The following is a 14703-nucleotide window of genomic DNA, read 5'->3' as shown; positions in this document are numbered from 1 at the left end:
TCCTTGCATGCATTTATTATAGTTCTTATTTTTTACCTTTAATAAATCTGTTTATATTTATTTATTACAGCATTTTAATTAATACATGAGCTTCATTTAAAAAAAAAAAATCATTCTCATTGGTCGATGCGTTCCATTGGAAGCAGTGGCCTCTAGCGGCCAAACTGTCTATTTCACTCAAAAACGCACCGCCTCCCAATAATCACGGCAGTCCTGCTCTGGCGTTCAGAAAATGCGCACCGAAACACCGGGACACATCTGCTCAGAAAGCAAACAGGGGAACAGGTGCATCGTGCATGAATCTATAACATCCAACGACCTATAGGAGCCTCCAGCATCCCTCCTCCTCCACCACTTTCTGGAGATACATACACCTGTTTATTCTCACCTGCAATATGGAGAGCTGGAGCTGGTCGGAATAACCAAAGCCTTAGGAATGATCACTGCTTACTGATTGATCGCATTAGTTTTCAGCTTTAGAGATGATGCCCGAGCACCAGAACCATGTTGTCACCACTATCGAGACCATTCCATCAGAGACAGTCACCGCATCACCATCGGTGTTTCAGAGGATGAAGAAAGTGCTTAACAGGTAAGAGAAACCACTGGAGATATTGGATCAGGATATGTTTAGATTTGCTCTTACATGCCAACAGAAATCAATTCAACTTTGTAGTGCTATGCACATTTATTGAGATGTTTATTTTGCAAATGCACCTGGTTTGCTCATCCATGTTTACATCAGAGTACACCGAACCCATCTGTTCTAATGGTCACAATAGAGTTTATAATAGTGCAAACAGATGTAAGATTGTTTGTAATAGCTGATCCAAATGATAAACCTGTTTTTTCATCTTTATTTTAGTCCGTCATCAGCTACAGATAGGTGAAGCAAGTCCTGTTTTTACGTTCATGTGCAGTGGCAGGTCATCTTTACTGTTCAGTTGGACAGTGATTTAGATAATATTGATGTTCTAATGGCAAATACTAGAATTGCTTAAATTGATTCCTTCCATTGTTGTTCCTCTGTCTGCATGCTTGCAGTGAGCATTACAGATAGTCTTTTTGTAAAAGTCAGGATTCACTTCATCACGGTGACGGAAAGGTCTCGAGGAGAAATGCACACTTCGCCTCTTTTGTCTTGTGATGTGCGCGTCCATCAATCACAAGTGCACGCAGACGCCAGAGGAATTCTGTCTACAGCACTTGTTAAAGTGTGGCAAAAGAAAACCTGTTGTGTACTTAAACAGAACAAAAGAACAATTTGGTCAAATAAAACTGATCTGTGCAACTCGAGTTGAAAATCTAATCTTGAGTTCTAAGGTTGACAAATTCGGGTTTAGTTTAGGTGGGAGTCAGTGTCAGAAATTAACTTTCCCCTTCAAATTGATTACTTTTTTTAGTGTTTTATTCTTTTCCATCAAAACCCATCATGTTAGCACAAAATTCGCATTTAAGGCTGTGTGAATACGAATAATTGACACCTACTACAGGCCATTGCTGTCTCACTGATTCCAGTAATAACTGATTCAAGTATAGAATCCAAATTGACTCAAGTATATATATATTTTTTCATATATATATGGGTCAATGACCTGATAGCTCATTTTTTTGTCCAAAAGCCTTAATAATAATAAAAAACAAAGATATGACATCCAAAGTATGTAAGGTAGTACAACTAGATCTGTTTTATTGAATTCAAAAAGGTTTTCATTATATTTTGCTACATATAAAGGTATTTTAAAGATTTTGAAGTGTCAAAAGGTCATTCGGTTTAACCGTCCAAAGGCCAATACAGCCATTTCATTTGTGATTAAAATATCTTAAAATGTAATAAATGTATATATTTTTTATTCTGGCATGAATAAATATATCATACATCATATATCAACATTGTGCAAAATTGTATTAAAATTATGTGTAGAAGTCGTTGCTTTGTTATGAGAAAGAATGTCTGGAAAAATTAATTTCATTTATGTTATTCGGATTAACCAATATAAAGGGACCATTTTGGATCAAGTCATGCGGTCAATATCATGTGACAGGATGTGACATCATTCAGACACCTGCAAAGGACCACATGATCATTAAGCAAAGTAACTAACTCTCTCTTAACTATTTGAAAAATTCATGTTTTCACTTGCTCATACACATGTCCCAAAACATCAGGTCATTCGGTACAACCGCTATAAAACATGGAAAATGTAATATTTTAAAAACTTGTACTAAATATAAAATGTTTGATTGTCCTTTTGCTAGCTAGCTAGCTAGATATAAGTCTATTTGCATTGTTTGAAAATATCGTCATTCGGTATAACCAAGTGTCATTCGGTAAAACCGAAATTTTGGTTAAACCGAATGACTTTTTTGGTGACAAATTTTGTCCATCTTGTAAAAAATGACAAAAGCAGTGTTAATTGACTATAAAAACCACATAAACTCATTGTTAACACTTAATAAAACTTCAAAATTAATTCTGTCTCCATTATGTTTTTTTACACTTTTAAAAATCTTATTCGTCAATGACCCTTATATAAATTTAATTAGGTATATAATTTGTTAAAAGGGGTAGAAAGCATGGTGGGCACTTTTTTTCCTTCCATACTTAAAATATTGAGGCATTTTTGTCACTTTTGGTGGCATTTTTGCCTCAAACCCTGGTTAATTTCTTAGCGTAATTTGGACGTTCCACCTTTAAACATGACAGTGTTCCTCTGACTTGTTCAAGTTGTTGTGTTTGGTCATCTGTGCATCTGTGTGTGTAAGGGTAGGGTTCAGTAGCTCCAGTTGTGTGTGTGGTTATGCAGAGAGGATGACAGCTGGTAGTCCTAGGTCAGATGAGTCAGGCGGCCCACTCATTCTCTCTCTTTGCCATCTGCTGGTCCTTTTTATCCCCGCCACTTGCCTTTATTTCCCAGAACAATATCCCAGGAGGTGGAATCTGTGCAGGGGCAGATCAGGTTGCACACTGGGTGCTTCTGTGCCCATTGTGAACCTGCCAAAAGTAGAATCTGCTCTTAGGGTGAAAGTGAAGCTGTTCTGACTGAGGAATCTTTTAACCAGTAGGATATCCACTGTATAGAAATTAACATCTTTAGTGCCACATCACTACTGTTATTGCTCATACCCCTAAACTTATGCACTAAAATGTAGTGTGTAACTTGTCAGATACTATTTGTGCTACAGATTAGAGTGATGCTTCAAATAAAGTGGCTTGTTGAGATACCCAGGTAAAAAAAAAAGTACACTTCTTTAATGTACTTAAAGTGCTCTATTTTTGTACTTAATATACTAAAAATTCTTCTTTAGTACTTCTTAAGATAATCTTAAGAACATTTAAGTGTACTCAACTGTGCTATTTTGAGACACCATGAAATATGAGCTAAAATGTGCTTTTAATATACTATCTCTGTATTAATAAAATGTATTTAGGTACCACTTATGTACCTTTTGTACTACAAGTGGTAACTAAATCAATTTTTTAAATACAGAGATAGTATATTAAAAGCACATTTTAGTTCATATTTCATGGTGTCTCAAAATAGTACAGTTAAGTACAATTAGATGTTCTTAAGATTATCTTAAGAAGTACTAAAGAAAATTTTTTAGCATATTAAGTACAAAAATAGTGCGTGAAAATAGAGCACTTTAAGTACATTATAGAAATGTACTTTTTTCACCTGGGTAGATAATAGTATGATATTTTGATCAAATCACACTTGATGTTCACCTGTTGGACAGAAAATTGCACATATCCATCCACCCATCCATCCATCCATCATAGATAGAGACCAAGAGGCTCTTTTTGCCAGTATGCAACCACATAGCACTCCGAACACCCTAGCAACCACCTAGCAACACCTCATTAACCACCTCAAACACTCTAGAAACAACCTAGCAATGCCCTATTAACCAGTAATGCGATATGAAGCTTAATTGGCCCATGAATGGAGGAAAGATTCAGGTCGCATTAATAACCCTCAAGGTTGTTTTACCCTGGTTGATTGTCTTCCATTTACATGCCATAACCACATAAAGGAGCAGTTTACTCAAAAATTAAAATCATGTTGTTCAAATCCTTTTTGGAGCTCGAGAGCGACATGGTAGGAGCAGCATAATGATGATTCTTTTTTTTAATTCCATGGCAAAAAATAACACCCATATTTTTGTGTGAACTCAAGGGTAAAACCTGCCATGTTACTGCTTTTCACAGTGTGCAACGAGGTTGCAGAAACAATGTGACATAATAAGATATAAAATATGCAACATCTAGTAATTCCCTATGGCATGTTAGGAGCAGCATTAAAAAGGAGTTTGTCCTCCATTACCTTCGGTAGAGCTGTTTTCCGTCCTCACCTCAAAATGTGTGTGCGTAGTGTTCAGCTGAAAATCAGATCCTTTGTTTCAGTGATTAATATTGTGCCAGTCCACAGTGAACTCAATCAAAATGTGTTTTTTTGGGGGGGTGGGGTGGGGGTGGAAGCAGTTCTTTTCTCTGACACATGGATAGTGAGGACAGCTAAGCTAAATCTAATCACATTTAGTCTGTAGAAAAACCCATTTGGTTCACATGGCAAAGGAAGATTTGCTTAAGATATCTTTCTTGCATTACAGCTAATAATGTTTGCAAATGGATGGAAGTTGTTTTAGGGAGAAATTGATAATGTTTTGTAATGGATTATATTTCTCTGAAATTGATCTACCCAGCAGTCCCAGCTAGTTCTGTGACATATGGAGGGGTTGGGCATCTTGGTAAAATGTTAAGCCAAATGCAGCAGTCATTGTGCTAACACTTTTCTTAACTTCAATACTAAAATAATAGATTGTATTAATTGTTTTTAGTGTTAATATATTCAGGGCTCAACGCTAAGGATTTTTTCTGCTGGCCCGGTCGAGGCAGTGGTTCAAATTTTTACTTGCCCCGCCAAAATTTTCACTTGCCCCACAACAAAAAATTAATAAAGTGAAAGAAAAGAAAATGGGCCTATAAAAAAAGCCTAGTTATTGTTTTTGATGCATGTAACCTTAATAAATAGGGGTATGACACCAAAAGCTACTAGATTAACTCACTTAAATTTTAAATATTGTTAGAAAAATAAACAGTAAGTAATAAAATAGTAACAAATAATCAAATAATGAGTAATAGCAAAAATAAATACAACAGAACAAACATATAAATGAAATAAACGGTGCTTTTCAAGTTTTTCATGTAGGTTTAAACAGGAGATTTTCAGGTACAGAAATTGTAATCTAATGTACAGCTAACTATATAACTATAGATTAAATATTAAATAAAGATTTATTAAAGTTAATCAGTCAAGAGCTGTTGCAGATGTATAAATATTTTTTTGAAATGTTGAAAAATATAACACGTTAAATACTGTTAATTGAAATTATTTTAAAAATGAAAAGACACTTTAAACGTGAAATTAAACCCGCCAGTAGGTGGCAGCAAGTCCCTGTTAATGAGCGAGTCATTGAGATTCAACCGATTCATTCAAACGGCTGATTCATTCAGGAAGTGTTGCTCAGAGACGCAAAACAATGCTGTGTGGACTTTGGAACTATTTTCCTAGGCGAAATAGAGCGAAACAGGCGATTTGGTGTCTAAAATGTAAGTCACTTTATATTAAGTTCTTGTTCATTAAACTGTACGCTGTATAAAATCAATATCACATTTGTAATCGTACTGATATTTGGAGAAAAACGGCGCTCTTTGTTTAATATTGGTTAACTATATTAAATTACATAAATATGAAAGATATACAGGGTCATTTTTGCACCTTATCTTGATTTCTGATGCATTCTAAATGCATTTTAATAGACTAAATCACGCAGTAAATGCTTACACTAAATATGCACGCGCACTAGTCTAACCTAACGTTACTAGACTACGTCACGTAGTGCATGCGTGCACCCAATGGGTGTGTTTTTGTTTGGTTTTTGTAAAGTGAGGCACATACTCGATAATTTCAGATCGTTAAATCAACAATTACGATATCATAGACGATATATATCGCACATCCTACAGCACTGGCCCGATCGGGCAAGTGACAGTTCCGTCTGCTGTCCCGAGCGTCGTTAACACTGGCCCCGGGCCATCGGGCAGTCCTTATTGTCGAGCCCTGAATATTGAATATTCTTGGAAAAACAAAAGGAAAAACTAATTTGGCCAAAATGTCCCTTTTGCTCCTTATGCTACACATTGCACGATTTTAGTTTCCCTTTTCACCAGTGGCGGAGCCAGGATTTTTTCATAGGGGTGGCCAGGCAGGGGCCAGCAACCAGTCTGGGGTGGCACAGAAATCTTCATTATTTCAACATAAAAATGAGTCTGACTATAATGTACTGGACTGTGCCTACAACACAACTGAATACAGTTAATTTGTACTTGATTGTAATTGAGATTGTGAATTAGATCATGGAATGCTGAGTGAATTTTTTTTTTTTCTTTTTTTCTTTTTTTTAAAATCATCCCTCACTTGCAGGCATTAATTTATAAAGTACAAACAAAAATGTATCACATTTAAATGCATAATTAATTTTACATTCTGGCATTTATGTGCCAGAATGTACCCCCTGGCTCCGCCCCTGCTTTTCACTCGCCGACAGTTTTGTGGAAATCGCTGACTAATGCTTGAAATTAGAGGCAAATCAGTGCTCATTCACGTGAGTGACAATCGTGTATTATCAAAGACGCAATCTGAGAGAAGCGCTGATTCGTCGCCGATGCCTGTGAATTTTTTTTAGATAGCATGCTAAATATCTGGACGTGTCTGCGACTACAATAAGAGAGCCAATAAGAGAGCAAGATAAAGGACAAGGGAAAGTTCAGGGGGAGGAGTCATATAACAACAAAACATCAGCATGCTATCCATTCTATCTTTCATATTTTTCTTTTTTCTTTTTCGCTGCAAATCAGTGCATAGACGGCTACCATTTTTACCGGGAAGAAATCCAGTCTTGCATGAGAAATCTTGTCTCACATGTGATCTTACTTTATTTCCTGTATCACTTCTCGCACATGTCCGGTTGTGAAACGTAGGCTGCATCCGAAATTGCATACTTCCGTACTATATACAGTAGTTGTCGAAAAACAGTATGTGACAAAAGAAGTATGTCCAAATTCACTGTACTCATAAAAGAGTAGACAAAAAGTACCTGGATGACCTATACTTCTTCCAGCGAGATTCTGTGCATACGATGGACACTTTACTATCCCATTAGGCCACGGGAGAGGATTTATGAATGGCAGTAGCTGCATTTCCATTACCCTTCAAATTGTGCAAATTGAAAATATGCCCAATGGTAACACGTCAATTTCGCAAAATCTCCCATGTGTTTCAAAAAAGTTTACACTTTTTACACAAGGTGGTTTTTCAGACAATTCGAAAAAAAGGAATATTTCGCAAAACTGCAATGGAAACAGTTTTTCCGCATATACAGGACCTGGTGTACTTAAAAGTAGATCATTCTTTAAAGATGGCGTGGTATGTTTGGATAGAGTTCTTTATTAAACTCATAAAAGACAAGAATTACAGGAATACTGGATTCTAAACAACAAAGGAATGCCACAATTTATCAAGACCTCAAAGCAGATAGCAGGGAGAAACACCCAGAAACACCTCATACATGGCCGTTCCCAAGTATAAGGGGCTTTCCTTGCCATTAATGCTTGGATAACACGCCTACGTCTCCTTCGATTAAAAATAATGGCTAGTGCAGTGGCTGCAGTATATACTTAAACCTACTAACATCCGTTGCCATGATTTTTGGAATGACTAAAATTACATTTTAGTAGTATAACATTAGTTAATGGAAATACTGTCATTTCGCAATAGTTTTTTATCGACATTTAGAAAATATCACAAAAGTTTTGTGCAAATCTGTAATGGAAACCTGGGTAGTGAAGCGACGCAACCATTCTACACACATTCATACTATACAGGGCTTTTCACACTGCGCTTAACCCGGGTTATCGACGTTCTAAACTGCTTTTAACCCCCAGGGAAAGGAACGTTTCACACATGTAATTTAGATGCTGGTTAGCAGGTTAGCTTTTGCGGTGTTAACTCCGCAATGCGGTGCCAAACGTGTGCAGTGTGAAACTACAATTGCTAAGCATCTAGTTGTAACAATCTAACACTGTGTCATGTGTAATGTGTGCCTGGCATTAGTTCCCCTGAAATAAAGATCACAGACATGCTTTCTGCTAGTCTACAGCTTCCACATGGTAGGTTATTTGAAATATATATAATCAGAATCCTTGGTGCAGAATGATTTTTTTGAATTAAACAGCCTCTTTGAACCCGACAGATTCTGCTAGTCATACTTGAGTTTTCCACGTTGTCAGAGTTGTTAAGACGTAATGTAATCCTTGAAGAAAGTGGCTCCTTTTCTTAGCAACCTGGAAGATAATGCTTGGAATGTGCATGGCTCATTGAGGAGGGGGAGGGCTGATGTTATTGTTCTGGTGCAGCCAAGCCATTCACATTGCTTCGTGGACTTCCTGGGTCTAACAGCGCAACTTTGTTCCCATTTCCTGTGGTACCATTACTGCACGCCGAACAGCTGAAATCATGTGAAATGTTAAATGAAACGTGCCATTCATCCCTACAAGGCGAAGATTTGGATGCTGAATCCTTGCTACAAAGTATCTTTTTAATTTGGATTCTAATCTTTATTCTAAGAAAATATTCTAAATTAATTACAAACAAGACCTTCTATTTGGGAGCTTTGGAAGGAAACCCCTCTATAGGAATATTGAAATGTTGCTTAAAGCCTACAAGTCCCTCAACCAGTATTTCTCCGACATGAAGTACCCTTTCAGAATAACAGTGGAGCAGATCTGATGATTTCTGCTCCCAGAATGGCTATTCCGGGGCCTTGTGCCGCAATGTAATTGGCTGTTTAATCATGTGGCGGTAATCAGGTCAGAGGAACTCACATGGCTTGACTTGGCAGGAGCTGTTAGAATTGAGTTAACATTCAGTCTTCGTTATGAAATTCTCCTGATAATGAGCCTCATAGTTTTGTTCGCAGCTTAATGCCCATTTATTGCTTTGTGGAACAGTTATGAGCAATTTAATCCAAGCATCTTAATCAGCTTTATTTTGGCTTAGCAGGACCCTCTTTAAGTCCTTCCTCCATGCATTTTTATGTATTTATTTCACTTAATGTTGAGGAGGATGACGTGCTGCATTAAAATGTATTTAGTATGATTGATTATTATTATGTTTTCATATTTGTGATCATTTACTCATTCTCATGTTGTTGCAAATCTTTATTATTTTCCTTCTTCCATGTAACTCAAATGGAGAAATTCTGAATGATGTAGTTATTCATGCTATTATAATGAGGATTGATTTTTAAGCTACAAAAAGGACACAAAAGCACCATAAAAGCATCAGAGAAGTAGTTATGACTTGTACACTGCATTCCAAGTTTTCTAAAGCCATATTTTAGGGTTGTGTGAACATTAGCCTTTTGCGTGACTATGTTATCAAACAGCTAATAACGTGTTGCTAATGTTAGTCACTCCCTTGCTTCAGAGCGGTCATAGTTGCTAAAGCCCGCCAGCACGTTGACGCGATTGGTTACAAGGTAGTTCGTGACGTAAGAAACACCAGTGATTTCAAACCACGTTTTTGAAATTGTCTTTAGATCACTGCAGTTTTAAACAGAAAATACTCAGCAATAGTGTTGACTTATGAATTTGCACATGGTTTGTCTTAAAGCATATTAAAACACTACATAGGCATATAAACAACATTAAAAACTTGATTTTCACCACGGGGGGACTTTAAAATGTCTATTTAAAAGTATTACAATGTCTTTAATTACATTAACTTAACATGTAGATACCCAGAAGAGGGGGGTCACCATGATTTTGCCAAGTAAGACAGATCTTGGAACAGCATTCCTGTCTCTATGTTTGGACCCGGCACTGAAAAGAACACATGAACTTTTTTTTATTGACCTGACCTACCAAGCTCTCCATTAAAAACAAGCTCTACCATTTAATAACACATTTTATTCAGACACTTCATGTTTAATATTATGAGATGATTTGACAAGATGACACTTCCAATAAAAACATTTGCAGTTGGTTTGTAAAAGGAGTTTGTATGCACAGTTTGGCTGAGATTTTGTTGCATTTGCACCATTTTGAACGGCAGGCGTCACCAGTGTCTTGAAACGGCGAATCATTCTGCGAAGCCACTGGGTCAAACTGCCGCTCCGGCAAAGGCTGCAAATACGGACAACGATAAGACGCACTTACTTTCGCTCTGCTTTGGCAGAAGGCTCGACCACGGTGGCCAAGCTCAAACATGGGCAAATTTACTCTGCTTTTAACGCTCTTGCGTAGCTCTGCCGTGAGCAGAGCACCCAAAAATACAGAACACTCGCAAATGTTCCCCTCCACGGAAATCTTTAGTAAAAGGTGAAAGATTTATGCGATAATGAAGAGAAACTTGAGCTATACCTCCGCCCCCTTGGGCCTGTGTGCTCCCTCTACTATAGCGCTTTGCTCACCGAGGGTAATCTAGGATGCAAACTCCTGCCAGCACGCTTTTCATCAGCTGGTCACTTGCTGGTCCTCGTGCAGATTTTTGAACGGGAGCGACGGCCTGCCGCTGCAGCTCCTTGTTAGTATAGTGGACAGTATCTCTGCCTGTCACATGGAAGACTGGGGTTCGATTCCCCGATGGGGAGACCTCGTCCTTTGCTGCTGCCCAACGACCCATACACCAGTTATTGCTCCAGCCACGAGTTGCAGAAGGAGGTCGCCAGGGGCCCTGGACGACTTTTTTAATGACAGCTTGAGCCAAAATCAATGCGTTGGCCGGGAGTCGAACCCGGGTCAACTGCTTGGAAGGCAGCTATGCTCACCACTATACCACCAACGCAGGAATAACACTGATGTAGAAGCACCTAACCCTGGTTGTAAGCCTAATCTTGACATATACTGTAAACTTACTTGACTCTCAAATCTGATTGGTTGATTGGAATGTTGTTCCAGGATCCATAAAGATGTTGATCCAGGAACATGTTGTACTTGGTGAAATCACGTTCACCAGAAGAGCATACATATTTATGGCTTACTTTCTTTTTTCTTTTGCTGCATTTGTGGGAGGTCTAAGACTAATGAAATATCACACATCAGCTCAGGAGAGTGGAAAATGTCTGAAAATTTAGCCACTTTCAGACTCAGCAGTTGGTTTCTTCAGTAAATCTTTTGGAGCGCTGGCGTTAGGAATGTGTGTGTGTTAGTAGATGCTTTGCCCAGACATGTGGATAATTCCTGGATCTATTCTGATCTTGCGTAGAGGTGATGGGGAAGCTGGCTTTTGACAAAACAGGAAGATTGAACATAACTGAGAAAAGAAAATAAAGTAAAAATTCGTTCTCCTCAATTAATTGCCCCTCACAGCGTTGCAGCAAAGTCAAATATCATCATTCACTTGACGTCTGATTCCCTCCAGTGAAACGTGATTAATCTAGGTGAATTCAGGAGTGACGCCTTGTGTGTCAGTCTGCTGGTGAATGAAGGACGCCTAGGATTCAATTTGTCTCCGCACGGGCCACTGGGAAAGCAGGTGCTTTAATAGGCAGGATGGAGAATCTTAGTGTGCTTGATCTCGAAATTTCGACTTATATTCCCCAACTCAAAAATAATGGCACTGTCAGCCACGTCTTTAAAGGGGACATATACACTTTTGTAGCAGAACTTGAATTTATAGTGTTAGTCAAGGTTTCTTGCTCCTATAAACTAAGATTTAGATTTCCATTTCCATTTTTCATCCTCTTTCTGACTGTTTTTGCTATTGTACACTATAGTTTAAAAGTTTGGGGTCAGCAGTTTTTTTTCTTTCTTTTTTTAAATAAATTAAGGCGAGACACTACAGGTGAATAGGGATTTTTTTTAAATTAGAAGATATCACTGTGAAACTTCTCCAGTTTATTACTGGCATAAACATAAGAAAAAAATGTATTACAAGTTTTGAATAAATTTATGTTTTAATATGTAAATGAGGCCTTATATACTTAAATATATGCTCATTTGCATACATTTTCAAAAACAAAATCTGGAAATTGGAAAGGTCCAGGTTTAAAATTCTTGGTTCTATTTGTTGACATATTAGATGAAAGGGCTTTTACAGAGGGGATTCTGGATATCTTATTTTGTGCTTTAGTAAATTAGAGAATACTGACAATAGCCTTAAAAAATCTATTTTCGCCATGTTTTTTTGAGTAAAAGGACCTATAACTCAGGATAGGAATGATATATCAACAAATCCCTCTGTAAAAGCCTTCAGAATATAGATAGGAATAAAACTGTAAAGTTTGGTGTATATAAGTTCTGCTGAAGTGGAGATTTCTGACTCAGAGCAGGAGAAAAAACTCATTTTGAGAAAACGGCCTTTAAAGATATTTACTGTAATTGAAATCTATAGACGCAAATAGATAAAGTGCTATAAGATATACACTTAAAAATGTATTTTGGATGTTTTTTTTCCACCAGTCTGAAAAAACACTTTATGAAAAGTCAAAAAGTGCAAAATCTCAAAATTGACAGGTGCCTGAAAAAACAGTGTTTTTGCCTGTAGTGTCTCCCCTTAATACTTTTATTCAGCAAGGATGCATTAAAAGGATCATGTGACACTGCAGACTGGTGTAATGATGCTGTAAATTCAGCCTTGCTATCACAGGAATAAATTATTTCACAATAGATCAAATAAATGCAGTCTTGAGCATAAGAGAATTCTTTCAAAAACATAAAAAAAAAAAAAAATTGAATAGTATTGTACCTTTAAGAGTTCTATGCATATTGACCTCTTTGCAAGTTAAATTAATGAAGCACAGTCCCAAAGGGTCATGGATTTTGCCAGTTAACAAGGCCCCATTAGCTCTTTTAGTTTTCTGTGGCATATCTACAAAAAAGGAAGGAAAAAATGTGCATTTTTCACATGGGTATTTTCATAAGGGGTCAGTGACAGAGCTGCCGCATCTGTACCCGTCCTGTCAGCTCTAAAAGCTGGTCATAATCTACACTGACAGCCACTTTTCATCACTGTGACTCGAGTGGTATATGAAAAGCTTGAATGTTTGTCATGCAACACTTCCTTCTACTAGAAACCACTTGAACTGTCCTGTCTGGTGACTTGAGTTATTTCAGTGCACTGGAGTGGCATTTTTATGGTGGAGTCTGATACTTGGAGGGGAAATTCTTGGTGAATTTGTGCATCTGAAATTTTACTTCGCATTAAAGTGGACATATAATAATGAATTTCAATGTACTATAAAAACATAAGCTTAAAGTGATGGTTCACCCAAAAATGAAAATCATTTACTCACCCTCATGTCGTTCCAAACCCGTAAGACTTTCGTTCATCTTCAGAACACAAATGAAGATATTTTTGAGTGCTTTCTGTCCCTCCATTGACAGCTACACAGCTGACACTTTGACGCTTCAAAAAGTTCATAAAGAGATCGTAAAACTAATCCGTATGAATCGAGCGGTTTAGTCCAAATTTTCTGAAGAGACATGATCGCTTTATATGATGAACAGATTGAATTTAGTCTTTTATACACATTCTCTTGAGTTACACAGCACATTTAAGCTTCTGCAAGAGGTTTGTTCTTGAGTGTCAGGCAGGTTCGATTGAGCTTTTGTTTATGTTCGCTGATCAATATTTATGTAATTCTTGCTTAGGGTATGTGCAAAAAAAAAAAGAAAGAAAGAGGTGAAGCATGGTTAAGTTGCATTAGTGGTGTGATTAAACGTGCGGTTAAGCTAATAGGATTTCCCAAACACACTCAAAGCAGTTGACCAATCACAACACACTGGTCCAGCCAACCAATCAGAGCACATTGCTCTCTATGTCCAGAAAAAGTCTTTTTATCATAATAAAAGTAGCGATTCGGTCATTTCAAGATTGAATAGCAGAGCCTCAGAAACTGCACCTCTAAGAGATTAAAGAGAGAAAGAAAGACTCAGCGATTTATCATGTCTATAGGGGTTAATTAAAGGCCTGGACCATCCCTGTTTGTCTTGACACAAGGATTTCATGTTCATTTCCTACTGCTTAAATGGAACTCAGTCTCCATTTCCTGTCCCCTAGTGTCCAATAAACAGACATTATGACAAAGACATTTCAGCGCCATTAGTCAATATCCGCCACAGATAAAATCTAAGCGTGTCAGATGGCACACTGTCAGTGCAATAAGGCATCTGTAAAATCAAATTCTGAGTGGTGTACTGATACTCTAATGCGTCAATGCCCAGTTATGAGGATGTTTCTTCAACTACAGGTACTTTTGAGTTTGAGAGTTGATATTTATTTTAGAAGTTTTTTTCCCTTGTTCCAGACAGACTTTCAGACTAAATATATATAAAAATGAATCATATAATTTCCAATCAGACAGTAATTTTGTCATATTATGCTTTAAATTATTACTTTAAAAGTGGTAAAATATGATTAAATTACATGTTTTTAGCATACATAAAATGCTAGCTATGAAATTAGTCTTACCAAGGCAAAAGGGCAAAAGTGCCTATAGTTGAAGAAACACACGCATAGACTGATATATTGGATAAAAATAAAGATTTTTATGCCAGACACATTTGAGCATTTCTGTCAGCTTTAAAAACACCCCACCAAGTCCAGTCTCCCTGCAAATTCTGAGATCAGAGTCAAA

At 37.3% G+C, this 14703-nt stretch overlaps 1 protein-coding gene and 2 non-coding genes across 4 annotated transcripts in view; 1 reads left to right on the top strand and 2 right to left on the bottom strand.

The window, feature by feature from the left end:
* The window catches only part of LOC127501838 (dehydrodolichyl diphosphate synthase complex subunit nus1), a 111980-nt gene that overhangs the window by 17421 nt on the left and 79856 nt on the right, over positions 1 to 14703 (top strand). The window contains exon 1 of one of the 2 annotated variants that reach the window (XM_051874068.1): positions 184 to 592. The exons of the other annotated variant lie outside the window; for it this stretch is intronic. Coding sequence (XP_051730028.1) covers positions 483 to 592 — 110 coding nt within the window. The 5' untranslated portion in view covers positions 184 to 482. Of the gene's footprint in view, positions 1 to 183; positions 593 to 14703 lie in introns of those variants that run through there. 2 annotated transcript variants of the gene reach the window in all.
* On the bottom strand, positions 10368 to 10483 carry LOC127503004 (U5 spliceosomal RNA). Its single transcript, XR_007926991.1, has one exon. It is a non-coding gene; the product is annotated as a U5 spliceosomal RNA (small nuclear RNA).
* trnag-ucc (transfer RNA glycine (anticodon UCC)) lies at positions 10839 to 10910 on the bottom strand. Its single transcript has one exon. It is a non-coding gene; the product is annotated as a tRNA-Gly (tRNA).

This window comes from Ctenopharyngodon idella, chromosome 20, assembly GCF_019924925.1.
Source record: "Ctenopharyngodon idella isolate HZGC_01 chromosome 20, HZGC01, whole genome shotgun sequence".
NCBI classification, from domain to species: domain Eukaryota; kingdom Metazoa; phylum Chordata; class Actinopteri; order Cypriniformes; family Xenocyprididae; genus Ctenopharyngodon; species Ctenopharyngodon idella.
Note: the sequence above shows the minus strand (reverse complement) of the source record. Positions and strands in the feature narration are given on the sequence as shown.